The 27,320-nt window shown below is 35.4% G+C and overlaps 1 protein-coding gene across 2 annotated transcripts in view; it reads left to right on the top strand.

Annotated features, from left to right (window-relative positions):
• LOC149784915 (uncharacterized) overlaps positions 1-27,320 on the top strand; it is a 133,841-nt gene that overhangs the window by 12,728 nt on the left and 93,793 nt on the right. The window contains exon 1 of one of the 2 annotated variants that reach the window (XM_089978509.1): positions 23,859-24,584. The exons of the other annotated variant lie outside the window; for it this stretch is intronic. Coding sequence (XP_089834635.1) covers positions 24,471-24,584 — 114 coding nt within the window. The 5' untranslated portion in view covers positions 23,859-24,470. Of the gene's footprint in view, positions 1-23,858; positions 24,585-27,320 lie in introns of those variants that run through there. 2 annotated transcript variants of the gene reach the window in all.

The following is a 27,320-nucleotide window of genomic DNA, read 5'->3' as shown; positions in this document are numbered from 1 at the left end:
AGGCAGGACATAGCAGACGTCACTATATACTAATGACATAGGCAGTACATAGCAGACGTCACTATATACTAATGACATAGGCAGTACATAGCAGACGTCACTATATACTGATGACATAGGCAGGACATAGCAGACGTCACTATATGCTAATGACATAGGCAGGACATAGCAGACGTCACTATATGCTAATGACATAGGCAGCACATAGCAGACGTTACTATATACTGATGACATAGGCAGTACATAGCAGACGTTACTATATACTGATGACATAGGCAGTACATAGCAGACGTCACTATATACTAATGACATAGGCAGTACATAGCAGACGTCACTATATACTGATGACATAGGCAGGACATAGCAGACGTCACTATATACTAATGACATAGGCAGGACATAGCAGACGTCACTATATGCTAATGACATAGGCAGCACATAGCAGACGTTACTATATACTGATGACATAGGCAGTACATAGCAGACGTTACTATATACTGATGACATAGGCAGTACATAGCAGACGTCACTATATACTGATGACATAGGCAGGACATAGCAGACGTCACTATATACTAATGACATAGGTAGTACATAGCAGACGTTACTATATACTGATGACATAGGCAGGACATAGCAGACGACACTATATACTAATGACATAGGCAGTACATAGCAGACGTTACTATATACTGATGACATAGGCAGGACATAGCAGACGTCACTATATACTAATGACATAGGCAGTACATAGCAGACGTTACTATATACTGATGACATAGGCAGTACATAGCAGACGTTACTATATACTGATGACATAGGCAGTACATAGCAGACGTCACTATATACTGATGACATAGGCAGGACATAGCAGACGTCACTATATACTAATGACATAGGTAGTACATAGCAGACGTTACTATATACTGATGACATAGGCAGGACATAGCAGACGACACTATATACTAATGACATAGGCAGTACATAGCAGACGTTACTATATACTGATGACATAGGCAGGACATAGCAGACGTCACTATATACTAATGACATAGGCAGTACATAGCAGACGTTACTATATACTGATGACATAGGTAGTACATAGCAGACGTTACTATATACTGATGACATAGGTAGTACATAGCAGACGTTACTATATACTGATAACATAGGTAGTACATAGCAGACGTTACTATATACTGGTGACATAGGTAGTACATAGCAGACGTTACTATATACTGATAACATAGGTAGTACATAGCAGACGTCACTATATACTGATGACATAGGCAGGACATAGCAGATGTCACTATATACTAATGACATAGGCAGCACATAGCAGACGTTACTATATACTTATAAAATAACAATGCGGAACGTCTGCGCTTCCAAACACAGTTTCTTTTTGCCTAGTTTTCCTTTGAAATTAAATCTGCGCTATTTTAAGAAGTCCAAAACCTTCCAGACTAGTAAAATCATATTGCTCCTGGTAGTGTGGCGGCTCCTCTATTTGCATGAAAAGCTCGTAAGAAACTAGTAAAATAGTGAGTATACTTATATTCCACGCCAAGTCATTGCAGACTGTCGTTAATTATTTTATGCATGGGTTTTAATGTCACTTTTAAGGCCAACTCCCCCTCCCCCTCATACGTGTGTTTCCGGTCGGCCGACCGTCTCTGTGTTTCGTTGCCAACCCTAACACTCCCACCTCCAACGATTTTTAAAAAATCGCGAAATAGTTCTGTGCATCTAACTTAGCCAGTTTTTCCCCTGTATTTGAAGCGCTTATGAATTTATATGCACATATCATTATAATATATGTAATGTCAAAAATATACGTTACCAAGAATAATTTTAAAAACAGTGCAATAGGAAAAATATTTTTGCGGGACTAACACTTTATCACACAGAGGGAATGGGAGCTAAGTGCCTCACTGAAGGACACACCAATGCAGCTGACATAGGCTGGGCCATTGCGTGCAGGCCCGGCCCTAGGGCAAGACGAACGAGTAAATCGCCTTGGGCCCGGCGCTTTCAGGAAATCAACTTCGCAATGCTGCCTTGGGCCCATATTCTGCCTTGGGCTACGCACATCCTAGGATAGTCTGGTTTCCTGCTAAGTATGCTCCCTACGTTGCCCTCCGCTATACTAATAGCGGAGGGCAACGCAGGGAGCATACTAAGCAGGGAACCAGACTAATCCATGGATCGGGCCTGATTGCGTGGATCGAACATGCAAGCCGTAGATGACGAGTCCGGTCTTCTGGGAACTGAGCTATCGCGATTCCCTGCAGGTTGCCGATATTTACAACAGATGTTGCAATATTAGTTACATGTTAGTTTACCGTTATGACCGACTTGAAATCCTACACATCCTAAACACACCGAATACGTAATATTCTGTAGCCAACCCCAGTAACCAACATCAAACGAATATATCATCATACAACTAATTTTTGCCAATACGGCTTCTTTAGAGTGCGTTTGTACTCTCAGCTGCCATTGTTATCTTTGCAGACAATTTTCGATAAGAAAAAGGGGCGCTATTCGAAGAAGTTACCTCCCATGGACCGAGAAAAAAAACAAAAAAAGCCCATCATACCAATGACTGACGATGACGATTCAGCATTGTTTAATTAAGCTCTAGTCTCCTTTCGAGTTATTACTTCCCCTTTAAAACAAACCACACAGTAATATGCTAGGGCTAGAAATCAGATATTTGCAGTAAACTTTTGAAGCTAAGGCTGCATCCATTTTATTGTACACCAGGGGTGTGCAGACTTTTTGCAAAGAGGGCCAGATTTGATAAAGTGAAGATGCCCGGAGGCCAATAGTTCCTTCTGATGTTTTTTTTAAGCACAAAAATTACATGCAGATATACACTGTTATAGAATATAGAACAATAAATAAATAAAAAATAAATAAGCAATAAATAAATGAAGCAATTTTCATTGTAACAATTATCTTTATTTTTCAAATGGCAATGTAACTAAATATAAGCCACTCAGGCAGGTATGAACAACTCTAAAAACACAATTCTGCCTTTCATTCATATCTGGAGAGTCAGATAACATTGAACTGTATGTAATACCTTAAATTTCCATGAGTTAGAAAAAAATCTTTGCCTCATCGTCATTTTAAACAGGAGTTATAACTAATGCAAAGTTTTCTGTTATCATTAAAGTTTAAAACAAGTGAATTTTGTTTCTGTCTTTTAAAAGATCTTTCAGAAAATAATAGTTTGTGCCACATATACAGGTACATAACATCAATAGTTATAACCAAATCTTATTCAAGAGTTTAATAAAATAAGTACCATAAGTCTAAGTGCGTAAGTGTGCATCAGTCGCCATGGCAGAAATGAGCGGAGAAGCGTTCGCGTGCTAGCGGGCCATAAATAATACATTATATGACCGAAGCTGCGGGCCGTATGAAATCTTACCGCGGGCCGTGATTGGCTAGCGGGCCGGACTTTGGACACCCCTGTTGGACACGGTTGGTATCGTCAGTCGTTAGTTTAGTTTCTTATACTTTTTAAATCGCATGATCTAGTTATGACCTTGCTGGAGATCCCCACTAGAATAATGGTAAACGTAAATACTTGCTGGAGATCCCACTAGAATAATGGTAAACGTAAATACTTGCTGGAGATCCCCACTAGAATAATGGTAAACGTAAATGCTTGCTGGAGATCCCCACTAGAATAATGGTAAACGTAAATACTTGATTTTCGATCTTGATGTCTGACCAATCATATTCACAAAAGAAAAATTAGTCCACCGAACCGGCGAGCAACCATCACGCAGTTCTTAGCTATCCTAATAGCGAGCGTATGAGAATATATTGTCATATACATGCTCATACCACATGAATAAATATTAAATAATGTCAAACACACGCGCACATACGCACACCACGCATATATATATATAAATATATATATATATATATATATATATATATATATATATATATATATATATATATATATATATATATATATATATATATATATATATATTCGGAGAACTATTATGAAAGACAAAAAATTTATTGCAGAAAAACGAATTTATCGTTGATTACGACAGCCGTAACAGCAGCAGCAATAAGAGTAGTAGTAATAGCAATAGTAGTAGTAGTAGTAGTCCTTGCCTGACACAAAAGATTATGAATGATGATAATGAATGACTACTTTCATGTATTGAAATTAGTTTCAAACTCCGTAGCTATTTGTGTTACACAAATATTTACTAATCCGTAATTATAGAGAGGGAACCTAGTTGTACTGTTTAAAGATAAAAAAAACCCGCCCCGGCCCGTACGCCCCGGCCCTGCTCTACTCGTTCTTCAGTATTATTGATCTAATTTTTTAAGTTTGGTAAATTTAATTCAGAAATTTAAACGGTTCATATTTAGAGGCATGAAAAAGAAGATCTGGACACGAGTATTTTACACCGAGTTTTAAAATAGTTGTCGTATCCTAATACAAGCAATTCTGATTATAGTTATAAATATCGGCTAAATACATCCGGCTACCAACAGTATAAATTGTATCCAAATATAGCGCAACAAAAATATATTAAAATTAATGCGACTCGATTAATCTTCCCGCAAAATGTAAGATAGTTTCTTTATGAAGGGTTTAAAAATTAACTTCGTCGTAGAGAGGCTATGTTTTTAAAGACATTAGTAACATGAGAGGAGAGACACCAGTAACACGAGAGAAGCACACAAAAGGCAAAAATCTGTAAATTTACAAATTGATTGTTATGGAAATCACAATGCAGATAACTGAATTTATATATGTTAAAGCATTTTATGCAAAATGGAACCAGAAAATAGTGGCGTTAAACCAAATTTCACTGAGGGATAAAATAACACTCTTCACAAATCAATGGAGGTGACCCCGGTCGAAGCAAGCAGCGAAGAAAACAGATCAAATTTATATATGAAATTATTCGATTACCTGTACACTGATACGTTTGGAACACCATAAGTTATATCGGTGAAATAGATAGAATTGAAAACTGCAAGAAGAAAAAAATAGAAGAAGCTATCTTCCTGGCAGTAGCCAGGAAATGTTTAAAATCAGGCAAGTAATTTTAAGTGATCCATTTGAGAATAAACAGGCATGTTTACGAAGAAGAGTTATCTCAATACAGCAAACAAGATGACGTATCCAAAAAAGTTTAACAGATTTTGTAGACCAGCAGGATGAACAGAAAATCTTGTTTTATAGTAGTGGAAATGAAAGGACATGATGAATCGTTAATAAGTTATGAGCCAGCTGAAAACATTATACTCAGTGCCCGATTAAGGCCTTCCTGGGACCTAAACACTGAAAACACGCCCCCCCCCCCTTACAAACTGTGAAACTAATAAAAACCAATATTAAAAGCTTAAAAGATGGGAAAATACCAGTGTTGCCATCATTCCAAATCGAAATACTCGTACGTGCAGATCAAAATGTTCATATATAATTCATTCAATTGTATCATCAACAATTACTTTGAATTTTTTTCTGGTGCCCCTGTTGGGCTGGTGCCCTAAACACGTGCTGAGTGTGCTCAGCGGTTAATCCGGCACGGATTATACTATTGAGAGAAAATGTGTACCAAAACATTTTCTCTTTCCTTCAGAAACGGATGGTACACGGTACACAAATAGGTACATCAAAGAATATTACAACAATTGAAGATTGCAAGTTTCTACAATGTGGCAGACGGGAAAAAAAATACTACGCATTAGAGCATAGAGAAAGTTACAACATGTACAGCATGAGAATTTGTGCTGGTTACAAAACCAGAGGGAAGACAGAAACTTAATCTTAAACAATACCTACCAACAGACAGCAAAATGGTACAGAAACTTAATCTTAAAAAACAATACCTACCAACAGACAGCAAAATGGTACGGAAACTTAATCTTAAAACAATACCTACCAACAGACAGCAAAATGGTATACGTCCAAAGTTAATAAGGCGACAATAAAATGAAGACAATGTCCTAGTAGGATAAGAAAGGGCATTACTGAACATTGAAAAAGAGATAACATGCAAAATATGAAGTTGATTACACAATATCTCATAAATGTTGATTACACAATATCTCATAAAAGTTGATTACACAATATCTCATAAAAGTTGATTAGCGAATACAATGTAAAAGACTCCAAGCCGGTATAATAGATTTCGTACAAGGTAAATGGTTGGAATAATCATAAGTTTGGATGCCATCGCGGATACTTAGGACTTCTTTAAAATTTCATTCAAAGAATATATAGCACACTACGCAACCAACTGTGTTTTCCTGGACCACATTTAGCCAGGTAGATTTTTAAAACATCCATAAATCTTCTGTTCCGGTAAGATTACCACACAATGAATCGAAATCAGTGGACAAAGGAAGAGCTTTTACAAGTCAAGGATAAAATCAAATTTTACACCTCTTTCGCTGTGTGCAGATATACTGATTTGAATGAATCAGTCTTCGCAGAATTTCATTTGAGATCCAGACGTAACTAAAATTAAACCACACAAGTAAAAGGGTAGTATCAGCTGTAAAATGTTCCAATCCAAAGAGCAATTAACAGAGGAAATGAAAAAGGAAATACAAAATACACAAAATGTAAAGATTTTGCAATATCAACGAAATTCAGACGGTATTACATGGGAAGAAATGAACGATTTGAGAGAAATCAACAAAAAATTACAAGTGATTTAAAAAAACAAACAAACAATGGTACCGTAAGTTTACGGCAAATAGATAATGAATTTTAGATACAGACGTGACAATGCTGATTTTGTAGATCCCTGAGAAACATTGGGTGAATCTAGTCGTCATGTAATAGACCTGATATCCCAACTAATTGGCTGTTGTTACGATCAACATCAGTTTTTAAAATATAAAAAAGTGGACAGCACCTTACCATTGTCCTGGAACTGGATTTGATTTATTTCAGTTTAATTTAAACGTTATTCCATTTATGTCCACCATACTTAGCAATATAACTAAGGCTGTTAACGAGATAAATACTTACCAGACCAAAATGCAATTGTTCACACACAACACGTTAAACACTTTCTATGTGCATGTGTTCAGGATGACAAGCAATGACAAAAAGATGATACGGTGCTCATTGTAACCATATATTTTGTCAAAAACAATTAAACTTCTCAGTATGGGTGGTAACTGCAGGTTCTGGGATTTCATACTGGGGCAGTTCAACGCGTACCATAGTTAGTAAAGCCACTCTACGAGTTTTGCGTTTACTTTCTGATACGAAAACTGTTTTCTGCAAGTTACATGCTTTTACCTGGTGAGGAGTAACAGATCAAACCTTTGCAAGGTTCAAACCAAAATTTAATGTGGTATGTAATCTATATCTCAGGTATAAAACATACAGCTATCATACAGTATGTTTAGACAGCACCAGACACTGTCAAAAGCGTTGAAGGAGTCATTATTTGAAAACAACAAGATTTCAGTAGTATATATTATCATCAAATGTTAAATCTGACCTTGCTGTTATTGGCGGATGTACCTTTCTGTTACAGAGTGACATCATTATAAAGTTGGCAGTAGCACAATTTACAAAACCTAAAGACACTCGTAAACTGAAGTTAAACGCTACTTTTAATACCAAGGTAGTAAAGGATGGCATCACAATATCTGATGAACAATCCGTGGCAGTACAATAAATTGTGGAGAACAAAAAAGAAGAGGAAATGAGGAATAATTATATAGACGATACGGGTTATGATAATCATCGTACTGTCAAGATGGCTGAGTGCAGAGCACGGCCTGATACTCGGATCTGTATCTTATTTTAGGTAAGGGGCCGTCCATTTAGTACGTACGCATGGAGTGGAGGCGGGGGGGGTGGGGGTGGGGTTAACCCAAATGCATACGCTTGCGGGGGGGGGGCTACTGATAATGTACGTACGCATATGAAACGGTGTGTGTGTTTGTTTGTTTGTGTGTGTGTGTGTGTGTGGTGTGAAACCTAGATAATAATTTGTCTAATACGTAACCTGTTCGACTGGGTTAAGTCGGCGTTTGAATTTTAGTGGACACTAGACAAACTGTTTAAAGTTACGCAGCTTATTTCTTTGATGCAGCCAGACATTCAACGTCGGTGGACTATCTGTTTTATTAAACACGTTAATAATATTAATCATTTATGATTTCTGCATGGATTAAATATAGGCCGTTCTATAGAATTGGGGGTGGGGTGGTGCGTCAAGCGTAAGTACACAGGTGGGGAGTGTAAAAAAGTACGCATGTGTACGGGAGGGGGGCGAGGAGGGGTCAAGCTTTGCCAGATTTTTGCGTACGTACTAAATGGATGACCCCTAACCGAATAGGCTGACCTATAGTCTTGATCCGTTTTCTTCGCTGACTGCATCGACCGAAATCACCTCAGCTGATCCGCGAAGAGTGTTAGTATATCCCTCAATTAAATTTAGTAAAACATCAACCCGTTTTATGGAGTCATTTTGAGTGAAGTACTTGTCATATTCTAGTCTTTAGGGTTCGGTTAAACCTTCCCGCTGCATATAACTTTTGCCTGAGTTGAGTTCTGAGTTCAGCAAGGAATGAGTGTGTGTGTGATTAGGATTTTTAACGTAGCTTTAACAAATTTTCAGTCATATCGCTACGATGTCTGCAGTGTTGCAGTTTAAAGTGATATCGAGCACTGGGGAATCATGCCGCAGATGTCTCACCCAGTCACATTATCCTGACACTAGGCCAACCAGTCCTAACACTAACCTCTTAATGCTGAGCGCCAAGCGATGCAGCCGTTAGTACCATTTTTCAGCAAGGAATGAAACAATTTTCTAGCACTCCTAAGCAACTCACCTATTAAAATGCTAATAATTATAGGCAATACTGGTGCTGGTTTTTTTTTCTGTCGCTAGCTGAAACAAATAAATATCAATATTTATTAAGACTTTAATCTTGTCAATAAATGAGTCATATTTACTACCTGATGTCAAACACTGATTATTCTTGCAACTGGTAATACTGGTAATTTGTCGCCATGTTTTTAAATGATTTTTTTTTCTCTCTCAATATTTTTTAAAAAACTTATCTCTAACTATGTTAGCTGTCCAACTATATGTTCTTGTTTGCTTTCAACATTTTCCCACTGTATTTGCATTACAGTGTTTTATTAGACTTTCTCTGCAATGAAGTTTTTACTATCACTTCAATCTGGTTTTTCTTTATCTCCTTCAATATCATACTTTAGTGACTCTGTTTTCGAATTAGCAATTTCTACAGCCTTATAAAAACCCTTAATTCTTCTTCATCCACATTTCATTATTCTTCTTCCACATTTAACTCTTCTCCCTCCAAATTTAATTATTCTTCCTCGACATTTAATTCTTCTTTCTCAACATTTAAGTTTTCTTCCTCCACATTTAATTTTTCTGACATCAATTTAAGTTTCTGGTTTTCTTACTGGTTGATCAAAATGTATCGTTTGTGTTTTTTGTTTGCAACTCTATTTACTCGGGAACATTTTGTTTTTTGTACAACATGTTCTATAAAGTATTTAGTTTTTCTTTTTATCACGTTTGTGTCGTACGGATAAACATAATTTTACTATCTTGTTTTATTATACCTAATGTGACCAACAACTCCTTTCCAGTCTGGCTATAGTGCTAGAAGTTAGATACTGGCACTGATTTCATGTTTCTTCTCAGGGAAATTTTGGTCTTACAATATGAATCTAGTTTTAAACAATCTAGTATGTTGCATTTGATCCTAAAGTTAATCCATGTCAGTTCCTTTTTTGTCTGCTCCTGGAACTCGTGAACAAGATCAAGTAAAACCGTTTTTTAGACAAACTCATGTGGTTTAAGCAAAGCGTGGTGAGGCTTGACTAATATTATTTTCCAGATTTACGGTGGCATCGTCATCTGTATGACTTGGTATCCACTGTATCATAATCGTAAAGCAGGGTTTTTAGTAAACCTTCACCACCTTTTGACGGTAGTTATCATTCAAAGTGTATCGAAGGAACACGCTGCACAAAAGGTGCCCAACATAATCAAGACTGTAATTTGGATACGCGACACCACAAAACTGCATCATATGTACACCACATTTTTGGTTACCTAAATATCAAAGATGCGTTGTTTATAAGTGGGCAAGAGTGAGCTTTGGCTGTGTCAAAGAAACCGGAGAGTGGGAACAGTAACAGAACACGGCTACTGTCAACGAGACATGCAAAAACTAACCGGAAAAAGAAATAACTTTACAAATGTGGGGGAAAAAATGAATGAAAAAAGATATAAAGACGACACATGATTCTTTGTCAGTGTTAAAGCTGCTACAATCTCCAAATCATCGTCAGATGTTGTAACCTACAATATGACATCATTAATTGGCAGTCGATATCTTTGGTAGTTTAAGAATGAACTGAAAAGTGATTGGATGAAATCCGGTGGTATTAGATATTTCACTGGAGTTGTATTATTTTATGTTTGCCTCTATTAGCACTGAGTGCAAGTTTTATAACATTCAAACATATTGATTTCACAAGTTTAACTCACGAAAATAATAATGTCCGAAACTATTGCGCACAAAACTTAAAAAGCTTAATAAATAAAAAAAAGCACCGTATGTTTTGTTGTATTTGCACCTCTAACCTCAATTGTTACAGTAGTTATCTTTACAGCCGTAGCTGCTTTCCATGTAATAAAGCTGATGTTGTCAAATAGACTACGATATACTTTTAACAATGTACTCAATAATGAAATTAACCATCCTTAATTATTGAACGTTTTCTTGTAATCTTCTACCTCTTTATGTAGATGACATATTTGCAGTTTTTACCTGTTTTCGCAGGCAATCCGTCTTTAGTATATGATCGGTGAAAACATGTTGTGTTGCCCAGGAGCAGAAAGGCAAATAAAGAAACATAATGTATGACATGATCTAAATCAAAATCGTCTTCATCAGACCTTTATTCTTCACCCTCTCTAGCAATCAAAAGATTAAAACCTTGCATTTTATAGATCTTTTCTATTTTAATTTTGTTTTAGTGATTGTAAAATTCTGTTTCTGTCTGCGCTGATATTCTGTTTTAGCACTTTGATATCGCTGCCAGTAGTTTTCATTACTGTACTCTCTGTTTTTATTTTCACTTTTTTTCGGCGTATTTACTTGAAATTGACTTTAATTTACATTTTGGTGAGGCATAGTTACTTATTTATTTTTTGGCATTTAAAACATATCATTGTATTCGTTGTTTTTATTTACAGTTATATTTCAAATTCTTTTCACTATTTAATCAGCATTGATAGATTTTGTGCCATGCACACTTTGCATATGGCACGATGGCCTATAGTTAAACTGTTTACCAAACTGACCCCCCCACCAAAAAAAAAAAAAATGGAAGGTGAACGAGACAAAACTGAAATTTAAAGATTACTTCACGAAGACCGAAAAATCTTTGCAAGAATTGTACTTGGCAGACAACTTTGGAAAGCGTTCATAAAAATTTGAGAAAGAGAAAACTGAACTTTATAAGACAAGTTTATTCGAAACTGTCACGATAATCTGCAAGCACGCCACTTAAAACGAAATAACACAGGTCCGCAATATTAGATTTTGTCCTTTCTTCGAAATGTTCATACACCACGATCTACTGATTATTCGATAGATGGTATAGCTATTTTAAGTATCTTGCTCATTGATAAAAAAAATGTTTCTGTTTCAAAGCTGACAAATTGGCAAAATAATGTGCAAAGCATAATGTCAGAAAGTAAGAAAATCAAACCACTAAAGAACAGCAGCACAACCAGTACAAAGGTCAACATTACGAGACTTTGCATATATGCAAAGGCGCATCCCTGGACTTTCTTCACTCAATCCCAGATATAATTTAACTTTTAAAAGCAATAAATACTTTGTGCAGAAGTATTTATCATATTTTGAATTAAATGCCAGAATAGTAATAGAACTTCTAACACAAGTCCAAATCTATAATGTTCCAACTGAAATCCAATGGTATTCCAATTAAATTCCAATGTGTTTATCTGCATGCAGTCTCAAAAGTGCTTAGATGTCACTGACCTGTATTGTGTCGATGTGCTACGAGTCTTTCGATGTATCACAATAACTATAATCTAAGAAAGTCATTGTCTTCAATTTAATTCCAAAGTAATGTTCCAGTCCAAGAATAATGTTGATGAACACTTTTGTGTTTCAAGTAAATAATAATTTTAATAAATCCTTCCAAATGAAAACTAAACACAAAAATAATACTGGTTCTGCTTAAAGAAGATAAGGCAAGAATGGGTAATTTCTTAGGTAAACAACATTACATAAACAGCAAAGACACAATAGTAGAGTCCGGATGTAGGTTAGCCTCTTCTCTAAAACATTCAAAGTTGTCAACACGTTTAGGAATTTCGAAGGGAAAAACCATGTCCTTTTGAGATTATTTTATACTGAGAAGAAAGACTTATATATTTTACGTTTTGTTGTTTAATTTTTGTTTCTGCTTTTTGGAGGTTAGAATATATATTATCATTATTTTCTTTTGTTTTGTTTTTCATTTGTTGTCTCTTTTTGGGAAAATCTTATCCTTGGAACGGATGCTTCTGAATACCAACTATATATTTTACTGACTAGTTACTGACCATAATTCACCAGTTTGACAGTAAAGTTCCAAATTACAGTTTGGAATAATAACATGAGAATACTTCAGGAATCAAAGCAATGACGTAGTTTTAGTGCGACAGCAGCGCAACAGTTTACCGTTTCTTCGTTTCCAAATCCACCTGAAATTTTGTCCCGGATAGTATATCTCATTAAAATTAGTTGAACCATTTTAACCATTTGACTGGTGAACCTCAAATGTATCCAGAAAAATTTCCTTAACCAGCCACATTCAATAGGCCCCATAAATCTGTTTTAACGCAAAGCAAGCCTCTGCATATTGCCACCTTCATAAATCGGCCAAAATTCTTGACCCAAAAGTGCCCAGTTTCGAGAGGCTGACTGTATACTTAATGTTTTGTGCCCTGCGTACAACAACTGCAGGCATGCATTTAACCTTGGAAGTTTAACATGCTGGAAGGCAATATAATTATATCAGTTAAAAATAACTCTGGGTTCTTGATGTATCACATCATATTACAAATTTTACACCCTTTTTGTTCGTAAATGAATGGGCGTCGCACAGGTAAATTTAATAAGGCAAATAAAACATTGAGCATTCATTGCAGTATGCCTACGTGTCAGTAGTACGTGCTTTTAATAATTACCTTGTATCCAATAAAGCTTTTTAATGGGAAAGCCGTTTAGACTTTAACAGAAAGTTATTCACTGACACTCGATCTTGCTTGCGGAATGTGAGTGGTTTGTTGCATTTTCTTGATCTACATCTGCCATCTTTATTGATTGAACTATCCGGAAGTGAGTTGCGCCGAAACGCCGTCTGGTGTTGTCAAGGGGATATAATAACCGTGAAATGGTCATAACACAACGATCACGTTGCCAGATACATAGTAATACAAGAGAGAGAGAGAGAGAGAGAGAGAGAGAGAGAGAGAGAGAGAGTTTCTGGTTCCGCCTTATCCTGAAATCATGAAATTTTAGACGAAAGTGCGTTCAGAAACACTTTTTTTTTGGTCTGTTAGAAAGGCATTGCGTGTACAGAACAATATCGTTTGATGGGGTTATTGGCGTGGAGATAATTTAGCCTGCACAATAAAAAGGCGGCACGCTAACCCCGCACAATTATTCATTTGTAAAATGTTTCATAATTCTGCGGTCTATCATTATCGGTATATTATACCGCTAATTTTGAGCTCCTTACAATTATCAACGGAATAGGTCACGTCGTCCAAGCTGGGCATTGGCAGATACAACAAAGGAGCTAAATTATTCTATAATTTTTCTTAGCCAATTGTATTATTTAAATATAATTCAAAAGTTTGCAAATAAATATTTTACATGTATTTCCAGTCGATGTTTAAGTTTGTAAGGATAAAGCTTTTTCAACATTTCATAGTAATTGTTGCTGTTATAAAAGAAACTGACATCTGTAATCATGGATACATTTTCAAGCCAATCTACCAAACAGCTCAAATGCCTACCTACCCACTATCGACAGACTTATTTTCAGAGAGGTAAACATATGATTATTCACTCACTCTCCTGCTCATTCCCATTGGCTAATTCGAAGATCATCAGATCATGACCCCTAAGTGGCCCCTGTCCGACCTTCGCGTAGGATAATTGAGATCTTATTTCAATAAGATCGATATCACTCTATCTACCTGACACAGTGACGTAACTCCCGTGGTAGCAGGTACAGCCGTGTTGTAGGGCCCAGCCGTATTGGGTGACCGGCCCAACCAGGAAAAACAATTTAAAGTGACAGTAAGGGAGGGGTCCGTGGTGAGATAGTTACGCAACTGACCTGACATGCGTTCTTTCTCTCTTTCTACATGTCATCAATCTCTATCTCTCTCTAGCTATCCAGTGGACTAGCGGTTAGAGCGTCCGCCTCGGATGCAGGAGAGCGGGGGTTCGAACCCCGGCGAAATCATACCAATAACTTATCAAAATGGTACTAACAGTTGCCTTGCTAGGCGCTCAGCATTAAGAAGTTAGTATTAGGACCGGTCGGCCTGGTATCAGGATAATGTGACTGGGTGGGGTATGATGCCACATGTCTGCGGCATGATGCCCCAGTACTAGACATCGCTATAAACTGCCACACAGCAGACATCGAAGCGATATGACTAATTTTTCCCCCCCCAAAAAGCTACGTTAAAAACCCAACACACACACACACACACGCTAGTTAACTGTCATTTTATCTTTCTGTTTACCTGACATCTGTCTGTTTCTCTAGCTACCTGGAATCTATCCATCTGGCATCTTTCTAACTCTGCCTGCCAAAAGATCTTATCTATCTTTCTATCTACCTGTCAATCTATCTCTCTATCTACCTGTCAATCTCTCTCTATCTACTTTACAGCTATATATCTCTCTATCTACCTGTCATCTATCTATTTATTCACAAAATTAAAATTCTAATAGTTAATAAAAATAATCTTCCTGCAAAAAGCCAAACGTACATAAACAATTTCAAATAACACAGCTCCAATGTATCTTCTAAAGTTATTTCATGGAGTGAGTAGAATAATACATTTAATTAAAGGTATTCTTTTGCAATCCGTTTTCTTGTTCCAGACCCAAACAAAGAGCTATTTAATAAACGTTTTCGCTACCCAGGGTCACTGATTTGGAACAATATTCCAAGAGATACGGGAATGTTGCGCTACAAGTTCGTCTCACTATTATCTGGAATATTGGATGAAAAGTTTAAATTTCCTGAGTAGTGACTTCTACCCATATTATGTCTAAACACCTCCGCATTCATTGATGTTACCTACCTGTATTGTACTAATAATGTTGCAAAGGACTCCATTTTAGCATGTACTTCATGTACTTCAACCTGTCGTGGACACTTTTAACTCGTATACGATGCTTTTACCTGATTACCATGTACAAAAAGAAAATAAAACGAAAAACTGAATACGTTATATTTTATTAGAAAATGTGCTCTAACTTTAACCAGATCCATTGCATGGTGTGTAGGGGTGGGGTGGGGTGGGGGTGAGGGGGTAATGAGACTATAAACATTCATGTAAATATATAACACAAGGCAGATTAGTTCCATATAACTAATTATGCCTCCCTTGTTAATAAAGCATCTATCTATCTATCTATCTATCTATCTATCTATCTATCTATCTTTCTTTCTATCTATCTATCTATCTATCTATCTATCTATCTATCTATCTATCTATCTATCTATCTATCTATCTATCCACTAGTATCAGAAGTCCTATTTGTCTATCGGATAGATAAATGCGTGTGAATTTATATCTAGTGCAGTCCATGGTTTCGGTATGGTCTACAAAAAAGCATCTTATTTACGTTGTTGTATGGCAACATCTAGTGTCAGTTTTACCTGAGATGCATAGCTACTTCTTGGTATATCATTTGCACGGCAACTGATAAACAAGGTCCGACGGGATATTACTACAGTGCTGTTTTAGATAAGATGTCAGCGTCACCATAGAGAACATTAAGCTGAAGTGGTTTTTTATCATATACTAACAAAGCTAAGTGTGCAAATGCTATTCCTGATTTGAAGGGCATTCTGTACAAATAACCTCATGCCACAGTAAATTTGCATTGTCAGATCCGAGGATCAATATGTAAACTAGTATGCTAATATAGACAGATAGTTTTTGTCATTTGAATAGGCATACAGGATTAGACCACTTAATTTTTTAGTCGGGTTTGTCTAATTCCATTCTCCAATTACTAATTTAAAACTAATGAAAACAATCTTTGTTTGCACTAGAATCTGTTTATAAGTCTGTTTACGCTGCCTATCTCCGTATGTCTGCGTACTTGCCAGCCGTTTTGTTCCTTTTTTATTTCACTCTATTTACTTACGTCATCCTCTCTCTCTCTCTCTCTTAATTCAGAATATAAACTACCAAATAGTTAATAGCAGTAATTTGAATACACAGGTGAAATTGGGATTAAAAGTATCAATTTCAAGTTCTAAGAACTTTATCTCACAGCTCTTAGGCTGCTTGGTGGCTGCCAAATGTGTGCATATCATTAGAACTGTATAGTCCTCTTCTTTCTGTTCATTTATTCATTTTCTAAATAAAAATATCCCGTTCACTCCCCACAGTCATCAAAGCGTATCAAGATGACATCAAACTCATCTTATTACTTATCATTGTCATCCAGCCGTATCAACATGTCATCGAAGTCGTTGCATTTGCTGCTCATAGTCCTCCAAACGTATCAAGATGACATCGAAGTCGTTTTATTACTGCTCATAGTCCTCCAAACGTATCAAGATGACATCAAAGTCGTTGTATTACTCCTCATAGTCATCCAAACGTATCAAGATGACATCGAAGTCGTTGAATTACTCCTCATAGTCATCCAAACGTATCAAGATGACATCGAAGTCATTTTATTACTGCTCATAGTCCTCCAAACGTATCAAGATGACATCGAAGTCGTTTTATTACTGCTCATAGTCCTCCAAACGTATCAAGATGACATCGAAGTGGTTGTATTACTGCTCATAGTCATACAAACGTATCAAGATCACATTTAAATCGTTACTCCACCAATTGAACCCATGACTGGAACTTGACACCAACAATGCCTCGTTACCTGTCGGCGTTGGAAACAGTAGATTTGGATTATCTTTATCATTTCACCCTCACCCTCTCTCCTTTGGAAGACCGAGGAAAGGAACAGTTATTTGTCTGCTTGCTTATATGTATATGTGTTTGTCTATTAAATATATATTTCCATTTGTCTGATTGTTTGTCTGTCTGTTTTGCCAGCATTGTATAGCAGCTACGATTTACGGCCATTGTCTTCAGTTCAATGTACCTTGTTAAACTTGTAAATATTACAATGGTGCCTGATAATTTTGTTTAACTTAAAAAATTGGAAGTAAAGTACATAGACTAAGTATTAAATGAAATAAATAAAAAATATTACACAAAACTCAGACTGAATTTTAAATTCTGGCGTTTGAATGGTTACTAACTTTGACGTACGCTAATAAAACTTCCAGATTTAATGTTAATTCTGAGTTTTTGGAATCGCTTTGATCAATATCCTGATATCATGAGATCGCCATCCACATGCCAATGGATACGTGCTTGTGAAAATCTAAAAAGAATGGGCAGAAACACAAAAGGAATCATAATGCTGCGAGCGAAGTAAGACACGAGCTACGCTTTGTAGTTTATTTACGGTAGACTCTAGATTATCTAATATAGTACCGCCTTTGTCCGCGACAATTTCTTCAAATCTTCATCTTTTAGTAACAAACAATACTTACATCAGTCAAATAGGTTACAGTTCAAAACTGGGTTGAACCTAAAAACGGGTTACAAACCAGTGTTAAATGAAAGACACCGCAAAAATGGCGACCTATTTCCATTGAAAAACTTTATAGAAACTATCAATCGTTATTTTAGTAGCACTGAACGTAGCATCAGCATGTTTTTACCTTGACAATATAAAATGGTTACATATTTAATTCTTGTATAAATTGTTTATGACTCAAACATTGCCATCTGCAAGAATTTATCGGGGGACTTTAAAAGAAAGTATCCTTCTGTTTTTCCTGTGTAGGTTAACAGCTCAGACTCATGAATGCGCGTAAGTTACAGTGTCTTTAGTACTTTGTAAATGTCAGTAAGTTACATTGTCTTTAGCACTTTGCAAATATATGTAAGTTTTAGTGTCTTTAACACTTTGTAAATGTCAGTAAGTTATAGTGTCTTTAGCACTTTGTAAATGTCAGTAAGTTATAATGTCTTTATTACTTTGTAAATGTCAAAGTTACAGTGTCTTTAGTACTTTGTAAACGTCAATAAGTTACAGTGTCTTTAGCACTTTGTAAATGTCAGTAAGTTGTAGTGTCTTTAGCACTTTGTAAATGTCAATAAGTTATAGTGTCTTTTGCACTTTGTAATTATCAGTAAGTTATGGTGTATTTATCACTTTGTAAATGTCAATAAGTTATAGTGTCTTTAGCACTTTGTAAATGTTAGTAAGTTACATTGATTTTAGCACTTTGCAAATATATGTAAGTTTTAGTGTCTTTAACACTTTGTAAATGTCAGTAAGTTACAGTGTCTTTAGTACTTTGTAAATGTCAGCAAGTTACAGTGTCTTTAGCACTTTGTAAATGTCAGTAAGTTGTAGTGTCTTTAGCACTTTGTAAATGTCAATAAGTTATAGCGTCTTTTGCACTTTGTAATTATCAGTAAGTTATGGTGTATTTATCAATTTGTAAATGTCAGTAAGTTTTAGTGTCTTTAGCACTTTGTAAATGTTAGTAAGTTATATTGTCTTTAGCACTTTGCAAATATATGTAAGTTTTAGTGTCTTTAACACTTTGTAAATGTCAGTAAGTTATAGTGTCTTTAGCACTTTGTAAATGTCAGTAAGTTATAATGTCTTTATTACTTTGTAAATGTCAAAGTTACAGTGTCTTTAGTACTTTGTAAACGTCAATAAGTTACAGTGTCTTTAGCACTTTGTAAATGTCAGTAAGTTGTAGTGTCTTTAGCACTTTGTAAATGTCAATAAGTTATAGTGTCTTTTGCACTTTGTAATTATCAGTAAGTTATGGTGTATTTATCACTTTGTAAATGTCAATAAGTTATAGTGTCTTTAGCACTTTGTAAATGTTAGTAAGTTACATTGATTTTAGCACTTTGCAAATATATGTAAGTTTTAGTGTCTTTAACACTTTGTAAATGTCAGTAAGTTACAGTGTCTTTAGTACTTTGTGAATGTCAGCAAGTTACAGTGTCTTTAGCACTTTGTAAATGTCAGTAAGTTGTAGTGTCTTTAGCACTTTGTAAATGTCAATAAGTTATAGCGTCTTTTGCACTTTGTAATTATCAGTAAGTTATGGTGTATTTATCAATTTGTAAATGTCAGTAAGTTTTAGTGTCTTTAGCACTTTGTAAATGTTAGTAAGTTATATTGTCTTTAGCACTTTGCAAATATATGTAAGTTTTAGTGTCTTTAACACTTTGTAAATGTCAGTAAGTTATAGTGTCTTTAGCACTTTGTAAATGTCAGTAAGTTATAATGTCTTTAGTACTTTGTAAATGTCAAAGTTACAGTGTCTTTAGTACTTTGTAAATGTCAGTAAGTTATAATGTCTTTATTACTTTGTAAATGTCAAAGTTACAGTGTCTTTAGCACTTTGTAAATGTCAGTAAGTTGGTGTCTTTAGTACTTTGTAAATGTCAGCAAGTTATAGTGTCTTTAGCACTTTGTAAATGTCAGTAAGTTATAGTGTCTTTAGCACTTTGTAAATGTCAGTAAGTTATAATGTCTTTAGCACTTTGTAAATGTCAGTAAGTTATAGTGTCTTTAGCACTTTGTAAATGTCAGTAAGTTCTAGTGTCTTTAGTACTTTGTAAATGTCAGTAAGTTATAGTGTCTTTAGCACTTTGTAAATGTCAGTAAGTTATAGTGTCTTTAGCACTTTGTAAATGTCAGTAAGTTATAGTGTCTTTAGCACTTTGTAAATGTCAGTAAGTTATAATGTCTTAGTACTTTGTAAATGTCAAAGTTACAGTGTCTTTAGTACTTTGTAAATGTCAGTAAGTTATAATGTCTTTATTACTTTATAAATGTCAAAGTTACAGTGTCTTTAGCACTTTGTAAATGTCAATAAGTTACAGTGTCTTTAGTACTTTGTAAATGTCAGCAAGTTATAGTGTCTTTAGCACTTTGTAAATGTCAGTAAGTTGTAGTGTCTTTAGCACTTTGTAAATGTCAGTAAGTTATAGTGTCTTTAGCACTTTGTAAATGTCAGTAAGTTATAATGTCTTTAGTACTTTGTAAATGTCAAAGTTACAGTGTCTTTAGTACTTTGTAAATGTCAGTAAGTTACAGTGTCTTTAGCACTTTGAAAATATAACGCGGATTTTATGTTTGATCAAGACTCCAAGGAGGATATACAAATATTGCTAAGACCATATGTCATGCTATAGGCAAATTGGATCATTCTGAACCTTTATGGAGTGTCATTAGGACACGACGGTCTCAGTTAATGTCGATTTTGTACAACGTATAAAATTAACATAAAAGTCGCATAAAATAATTATTTGAAAGGTTGCCAAGACATAACTGATGTTGAGCACTAGTTGATATACAAAGACTAAGATTTTCAATCGGTTAACCGGGGTCTAAATTACTTTTCATGAAATTTAAAGGTCATAAAATGTTAGGTCATGACGGTTTAATTATATAATTCCATTCCCAGAGATAAAAAGGTGACGCGGAATCGATATGATTATAATCTCTCTCTTTTTCTCTCTCGTGCGATTCTTTGTTTTAGCTTTTCAGTAAATCTATTTCTACATAACAAACGCAGTATATGCATACAAAGTAAATTGGGTCAAAGTGGCCGCGTCGAAGAGCAACATGTACCTTGAATACAGTGCTTACAAAAAATAAATTGTTATCAAAGAGTAATACGTACAAATTATATACTCAAGCCAGTTGATGAGCTTTGGAATGACTTTAAAATACATCAAAGTCTACTGTCAGTGTCTCCCAAGTAAATGGATTAGTGTAAAGGTCTCCTTACCTTGGATCATACCGCGTCTGATGAGGAAAACAAAGATAAATTGCACTAACTACAAAAAAGACGAATTGCCATGGAAACAACATTTTTTGTCACTGAGAAACCTCGCCATACGCAAAACAACATTTTGTTTTCGCTGAGAAACCTCGCCATAAGCAAAATAAAACTGGACCGTAATCAATACATAGATGAGTTGGTAAGCACTTTCCATTTAATTGTGAAAAGAATACAAATCAGGAACGTCAGGAAACTGCTTACCTGTCTTCAAAATTCCACAGAGGATTGACAAGGTATTGCTTATCCGGAAAATGAATTTACAGTTCCGGACTGTTTTAACTCTACAAATCATCTCTTTACCGTAAGCATATGTGTCAGCAAAACTTAAAAGACCAAATAGATAATGAACTCCAGGATCCTAAAAACTAGTAACTGACTCATTCTGTTATGCCTAGTATTCAAATGTCAATAAATGATATTACCAAACGTTTGAAAATATAACGTCCAAATTATGCAGCAGCTCCAGACAAAAGCATGCCGTTAGTTCTAAAACAATGAAGTGCAAAAATAGCCCTAAATGATACAACTAATATCTAACAGGACTTATGCCCAAAGAATGGTCGACAGCAAATGTCTGACCCTTAAAAAAAATTGAGAGATCACGAACATCAAACTAAAACTTTTTTCTCTCTTGTTTTCTCTGTAAATTCATGTAACATACTGTAGCTTCGGATCTTGTAAAACACTTCAAAGATAGTAAAATAATGTACGACCTCCAATATGGGTTTTGTGACAAAAGTTCTTGACATGCAGGTTGAGGACCTTGCAAGGACAACTGTTAAACTTAAGCAACCGTACTCGAGCATAATTGATTTCAGCAAAAGCGTTTTGTCAAAGAGAACCATGAAAAACCACGAAAAACGGATTTTTAAAAGTGGCAGTGTTATTTAAATAGAGAAGAAAAAAAAACAATTGTACCTGAGTAATAGAGTTTCTAAATGATAGACTGCAAAAGGTTGTTCTGGAAGGTGGGGACTCCTATGAAATACCCGTGACGTCGGGATTCCCCAGAGATCAGTCTTTGACCCAATACTGAAATCTTTGGTGTTAAAATTAATATTATCTCCTGAGATTTACATGTTGGTGTAATTACTAATGTGCAAATCGTAATTTAGACTTCATTAAACGAATAACACAAGAACCCCAAAAATTACAGAAATTACTTTTAAAATCGTAATAAGACTTTCAGTAGAGTATTGTTTATGTATTTGGGATGCAAATTCCAGAAGCACTTAGAAAATTACTAGTAAATTTAGAGATATAAAACACAGTGGATTCTGAATCACTTTTCACATTACCTTCACATCTCTTGAACCGAGACAGTCAGCTACACGTCTCCTTCAATTTTGCAAGATTCTAAATGACCTTGTGGCAATAACATAGCAGTAACATATCCAATTAAACAACAGACTTTCAAGATATAACGATTCCATAACGTTTTGACAATTCCACAGTACCAAAGAATCAATAAGTACTAATTTAATCGCAATATTTCAAAAGAATTCTCTTCTAAACATATAGTAAAATCACCAGACCTGCAGTGTTTCAGTCGTAGTTGCCTTTACATCTAATTATAAAATTATAACCTATTATCTTAACCTTTGCGTGTATTCATATCTTATTAATTTAACTTGTACGTGCAGTCATAACCTGTTAACTTAACCTTTTCGTGTAGTCATAACCTATTACCGTGACCTTTACATGTCGTCTTAACCTATTATCTTAAACTTTACGTGGTTTTATCTCAGCTTCGTAGGACCTTTAACACTAATAGGTTTACATTTTTTAAAACTCTTTTTCTCGTAATCTTATCTAAAAGTTTAACTTTAACATTTTTCTGCCAACATATCCAGACGTGTAAGTTGCTAAAGTCCCCACGAGGAGGTGAAGCAAAAATGTGTAGTTATATCGATGGATTTTAACTGATTGCTAAATCAGTACATATTTGATCTATCAACAGGTAATATAAGAACTACATTTGTGGTCATAAATTACTTTTTCGGAAGGGTTCATTCACTTACTCAGCCGAAAGTTGTGATCATAAATTGCTTTTTCGGAAGGTTTCATTTATTCACTCAGCCGGTAATCCGCCGGTACCTCCTGTCTGACACACACACACACACACACACACACACACACACACACACATATATTGTAATCATGATCAGTTGTATTAATGATAATAATAACATAATAGCATATGTATATCTGCTTTTTGTCTTCAATTCGTGTATACGTATACATCACTCAAATTCAGTTCATACCGTTGATAGCAGTAATTAGTTCAACATCGTTGTTGATTATATACAGTTTTGTTTGTGTCTCTTAACATTTACCGCAAATATTAGCACGATGGGCATGGAAAGAAGGTTATTTAACCAGCGAGTATGAACAAAACCTCAGAGAGAGTGTTTGGGAGAATATCGAATTGAGAATAAAAAAACCCACAACAACTGGCGGTAGTGTTTACGATGGGTCTTTGTGATGTCAAGGTAAATATTTTAATTCAGATATCTAAGTGTTGTTCGATGAGAAAGGTGTTTGAACACATCTATGAATTTCTTCCACCTGTGCATTCAGACGTGTTGAAGCCAAACGACTCTTCAGGAGTAAAAATGGATTAGGGGTATACGGTATACAAAAACAGCGACTCTTTCATTTCAATCGAATTACCGCCGGATCATCTTATATACACATTTTTAACTGTTTAAATGGACAACAAACTGTAAACACCACTCATTTAATCGCACTGTCATCGTATCGTCTGCTTCCCGTGTAATACGGATGAATGTCATGTTTTCGGCGTCCAATCACGGAAAAGGATTATCAGTATAGAACAAATTGGCCCGGGTGATCCGTGTTATCAATGTAATATCATAAAAATGTAGTAGCAGAGGATCAGAGACATGCTGCGCATCTTTGAAGATTAGCAGACGACATTAGGCCTGTTGGAATTAGGCACCAAATGCTCGCAACTTACCGAATTTAAGAGGGAAAAAAACTAATATGTTGCATGCCTTTTAAACCCATTATAATCACCCAAATTTAGAAATTCGGAGTTTTCATGAACTTCAGTAGAGCGACATTGCAAGATCTCAGCCATTGCTGAAATAGTTAATTTTTGCCGGACTAGTTATCTGGACTGGATATAAATTATCTATTTTGTCAGCTGTTGCATCAGAGCGCTTTCACAAGTTTCCCAACGAAAATGGATGACTATTTTCCATATTACGTGAAGGCTAGAGCCAAACTGAGAATGATGTATTTTCCAAAGCGGAAGACAAAGGCAGCGAAGAAAGAAGGCGCAGGTGAAGCGCAAGAGGTATTTATCTTTTTAAATATAGGTGAGCAGACAAAATGAATAATGTCACAATAGTCATACTCCGTTATGTTGGATTTTTTTTAAAACCAAAAACGACGGAAAGCATTATCTTTATTTAAGTGGGGGAGGGGGGGGGGTAATGCAAGGTAATTGAAGAAAAAATATACACCACAATTAAAACTTCTCTTACTTACGGTCTTTGTCTAGTCATGGCTTTAAATGTAATCATATTTTAAAGTGCATCATCGATTTACTGTCTAAAAGGAACAATACAAGTAATTGATATATTTTGGTGTCGTTTACTATGATCGACTCTTATTTAAATAATAAATTGGAATCATGGCTAGCTATTAGTTTGATATCGATATGAATATAAAAAAAAATGAGATAATGCATGATGCTCTCAAACCGATGCTTCCCTGGTGATTTGGATTTACATAACCTTTGTCGCATTTAATTTATCAACTTCCTATTACCAGTAGACCTATTTTAATAGTGAATGTTGAGTACTATCGAATATTGCAATACTTCATGCATACCTTTCCTGTTGTATCAACATAAGGGGAACTCTTAGCCATTTGTTCCGCCTTTTATTATTAAAAGTATCTCCTACTATACATGCAAAGTTTATTTCAGCTTCATTTTCCTTTAACGTTTTGACATTGTTTTAATTATTTTACATCACATCAGCTGACGATATTAATGGAGGAGCTACCTGTCTAACGTTGGCGTGATTTTAAAAGAAGATATCACTCCACCACCCGGATCTTTACATTCTTTTGCGTCGCGTTGGGCTTCAATATTTTAATGTGACCCTTTCCTTTCCTTAAAATGTTTTAAAGTGCTTAATTAAAAAAGAACAAAATAAGAGCAACATTCTTTTCAAAAAATGGCTTTAGACAGATCACAACAGATGTAGGCAACTTATTTAATTGAGATCACGTAGATTTCAAGATTTCAAGAGACTATCGTTTGGAACTGAAAGGTTGATGAATTTTTATGACATTCCTCGGCTAGAAAGCTTCTTGTCCTATCACGACTATTTGATACCGCTTGGACTGAAATTTTATTTCTACACTTATCTGCCTTTGAATATACATTACAACTGAAGCCTATTACAATTTTCCCTTTTAAACAAAAACAACAAAAAAAAAAAGAGGAGTGGATAAGGATTAGAAAATCGATATTGGACTGATGATGTCTTTTTTTTGTAAATTGACGACTTTCATTTATATCTGATTGTATTGCATTCATCGAAATTGATTGTGCACAATTTCATATGTCATATTTGACAATATGGTCCATAATGATGTGGAATCCACTACTTTTGCCTTCAATTCATTACCTGACGTCTTGGGGTGGGGTGGGGGACGAGTGGTCTAAAGAACTCTACTTCACCGGTCAGTGCTATCTCACATCTATCCGCGTGGTTTGAGTCTCTGGCTCGGCCAAAGTGGGTATATGAGAACAAGCTGCCAGCGTCTCATTTAAAGGAAATGACGAAATATGCTTAATAATTCCCATGTTAGTGCTCGCCATGGCACGATAAAATGTAACTGGCTTTGACTACTGTCGTCTAAATGTTATGAAATGAGCAGCTAAATAAGATTCATTATGATCCGATCTACGGACCTGATCCTACTTCGAGGATTCTTCTCTTTGCTAATAATTTTATTGCAATTTGTGAATATTTTTACTTGATCCGCGTTGAAATGTGTAACAAATGCAACCTCCACGTACATGACCTGTTTGGAGTATCATGGCAACCAGTCCAACATTAACAGACATCTTTCTTTATTCCTATGAAATTTAAAGATCTTAGAATAACATTTGGTCTGTTTATCACCATTCTTTCGTTATCTCAGAAAGAATTGTTAAAAGTGACGATATGGTGTAGATATTGCGCTTGAAGCAAAGTTATATCGGATTGAATCTGCATGAGAGGTAACACACCCCCCCTCTCATCCATATATATAATATATATATATATATATATATATATATATATATATATATATATATATATATATATATATATATATATATATCTCCAGTCAGCCGTTCCATGTAAACTCTGCTGGATAGGACTATTTGCACTAAATCTTCACATTCAGCAATGTTTGAAAAGGTCGCGAACCGGTCACAATGCAAACCTATTCTTCTAAACTTAATACATCAAACAGGGTGGCTCCATTTCATTGGACACATAAATGCTTCGTCTGTTTTCTAGATCCCACTCACTAGAACATAAAAAGCCACTCTCATATTTCTCTCGTCACAGCATTTCGTATGAAAGAAATTTGTTCGTTGTGGATAAGAGAGTTGAAAAGAAAACTCGTTAGACAATGCGTAGAAGTTTGATAATAGTCAATCGAAATAGTCGGTCGGTCTGTTTTGTTTTCTATTTGCTATTTTATTTTATTTTATTTGTAATGACATAATAATCTTGATGCCTTAATTATCACGATGTAATACCACTTTATGCATCGACTTCATACCTCACTGACAAATGTTTTATGTGGAATCTTGTCTATGATAATGACCTACTGAAAATCGAGTTAATGATATGTTATTTCCTCTAAACAACAAAAACGAAGATATTGAGGACGGAAAAGAAAGACGATGCGATTATGACACATAAATTCGAATATATCATGGAAGCATGGATTTCGCCGCCAACATGAAGCGTTGATTTATGCAATGCAAAATTATGTTCCATGCAATCTGTTATTTTTT

Source organism: Sinohyriopsis cumingii, chromosome 13, assembly GCF_028554795.1.
Source record: "Sinohyriopsis cumingii isolate HCF-2022 chromosome 13, ASM2855479v2, whole genome shotgun sequence".
Lineage (NCBI taxonomy): Eukaryota > Metazoa > Mollusca > Bivalvia > Unionida > Unionidae > Sinohyriopsis > Sinohyriopsis cumingii.
The sequence above is the reverse complement of the archived record's forward strand: the minus strand, read 5'-3'. Positions and strand labels throughout refer to the sequence as shown.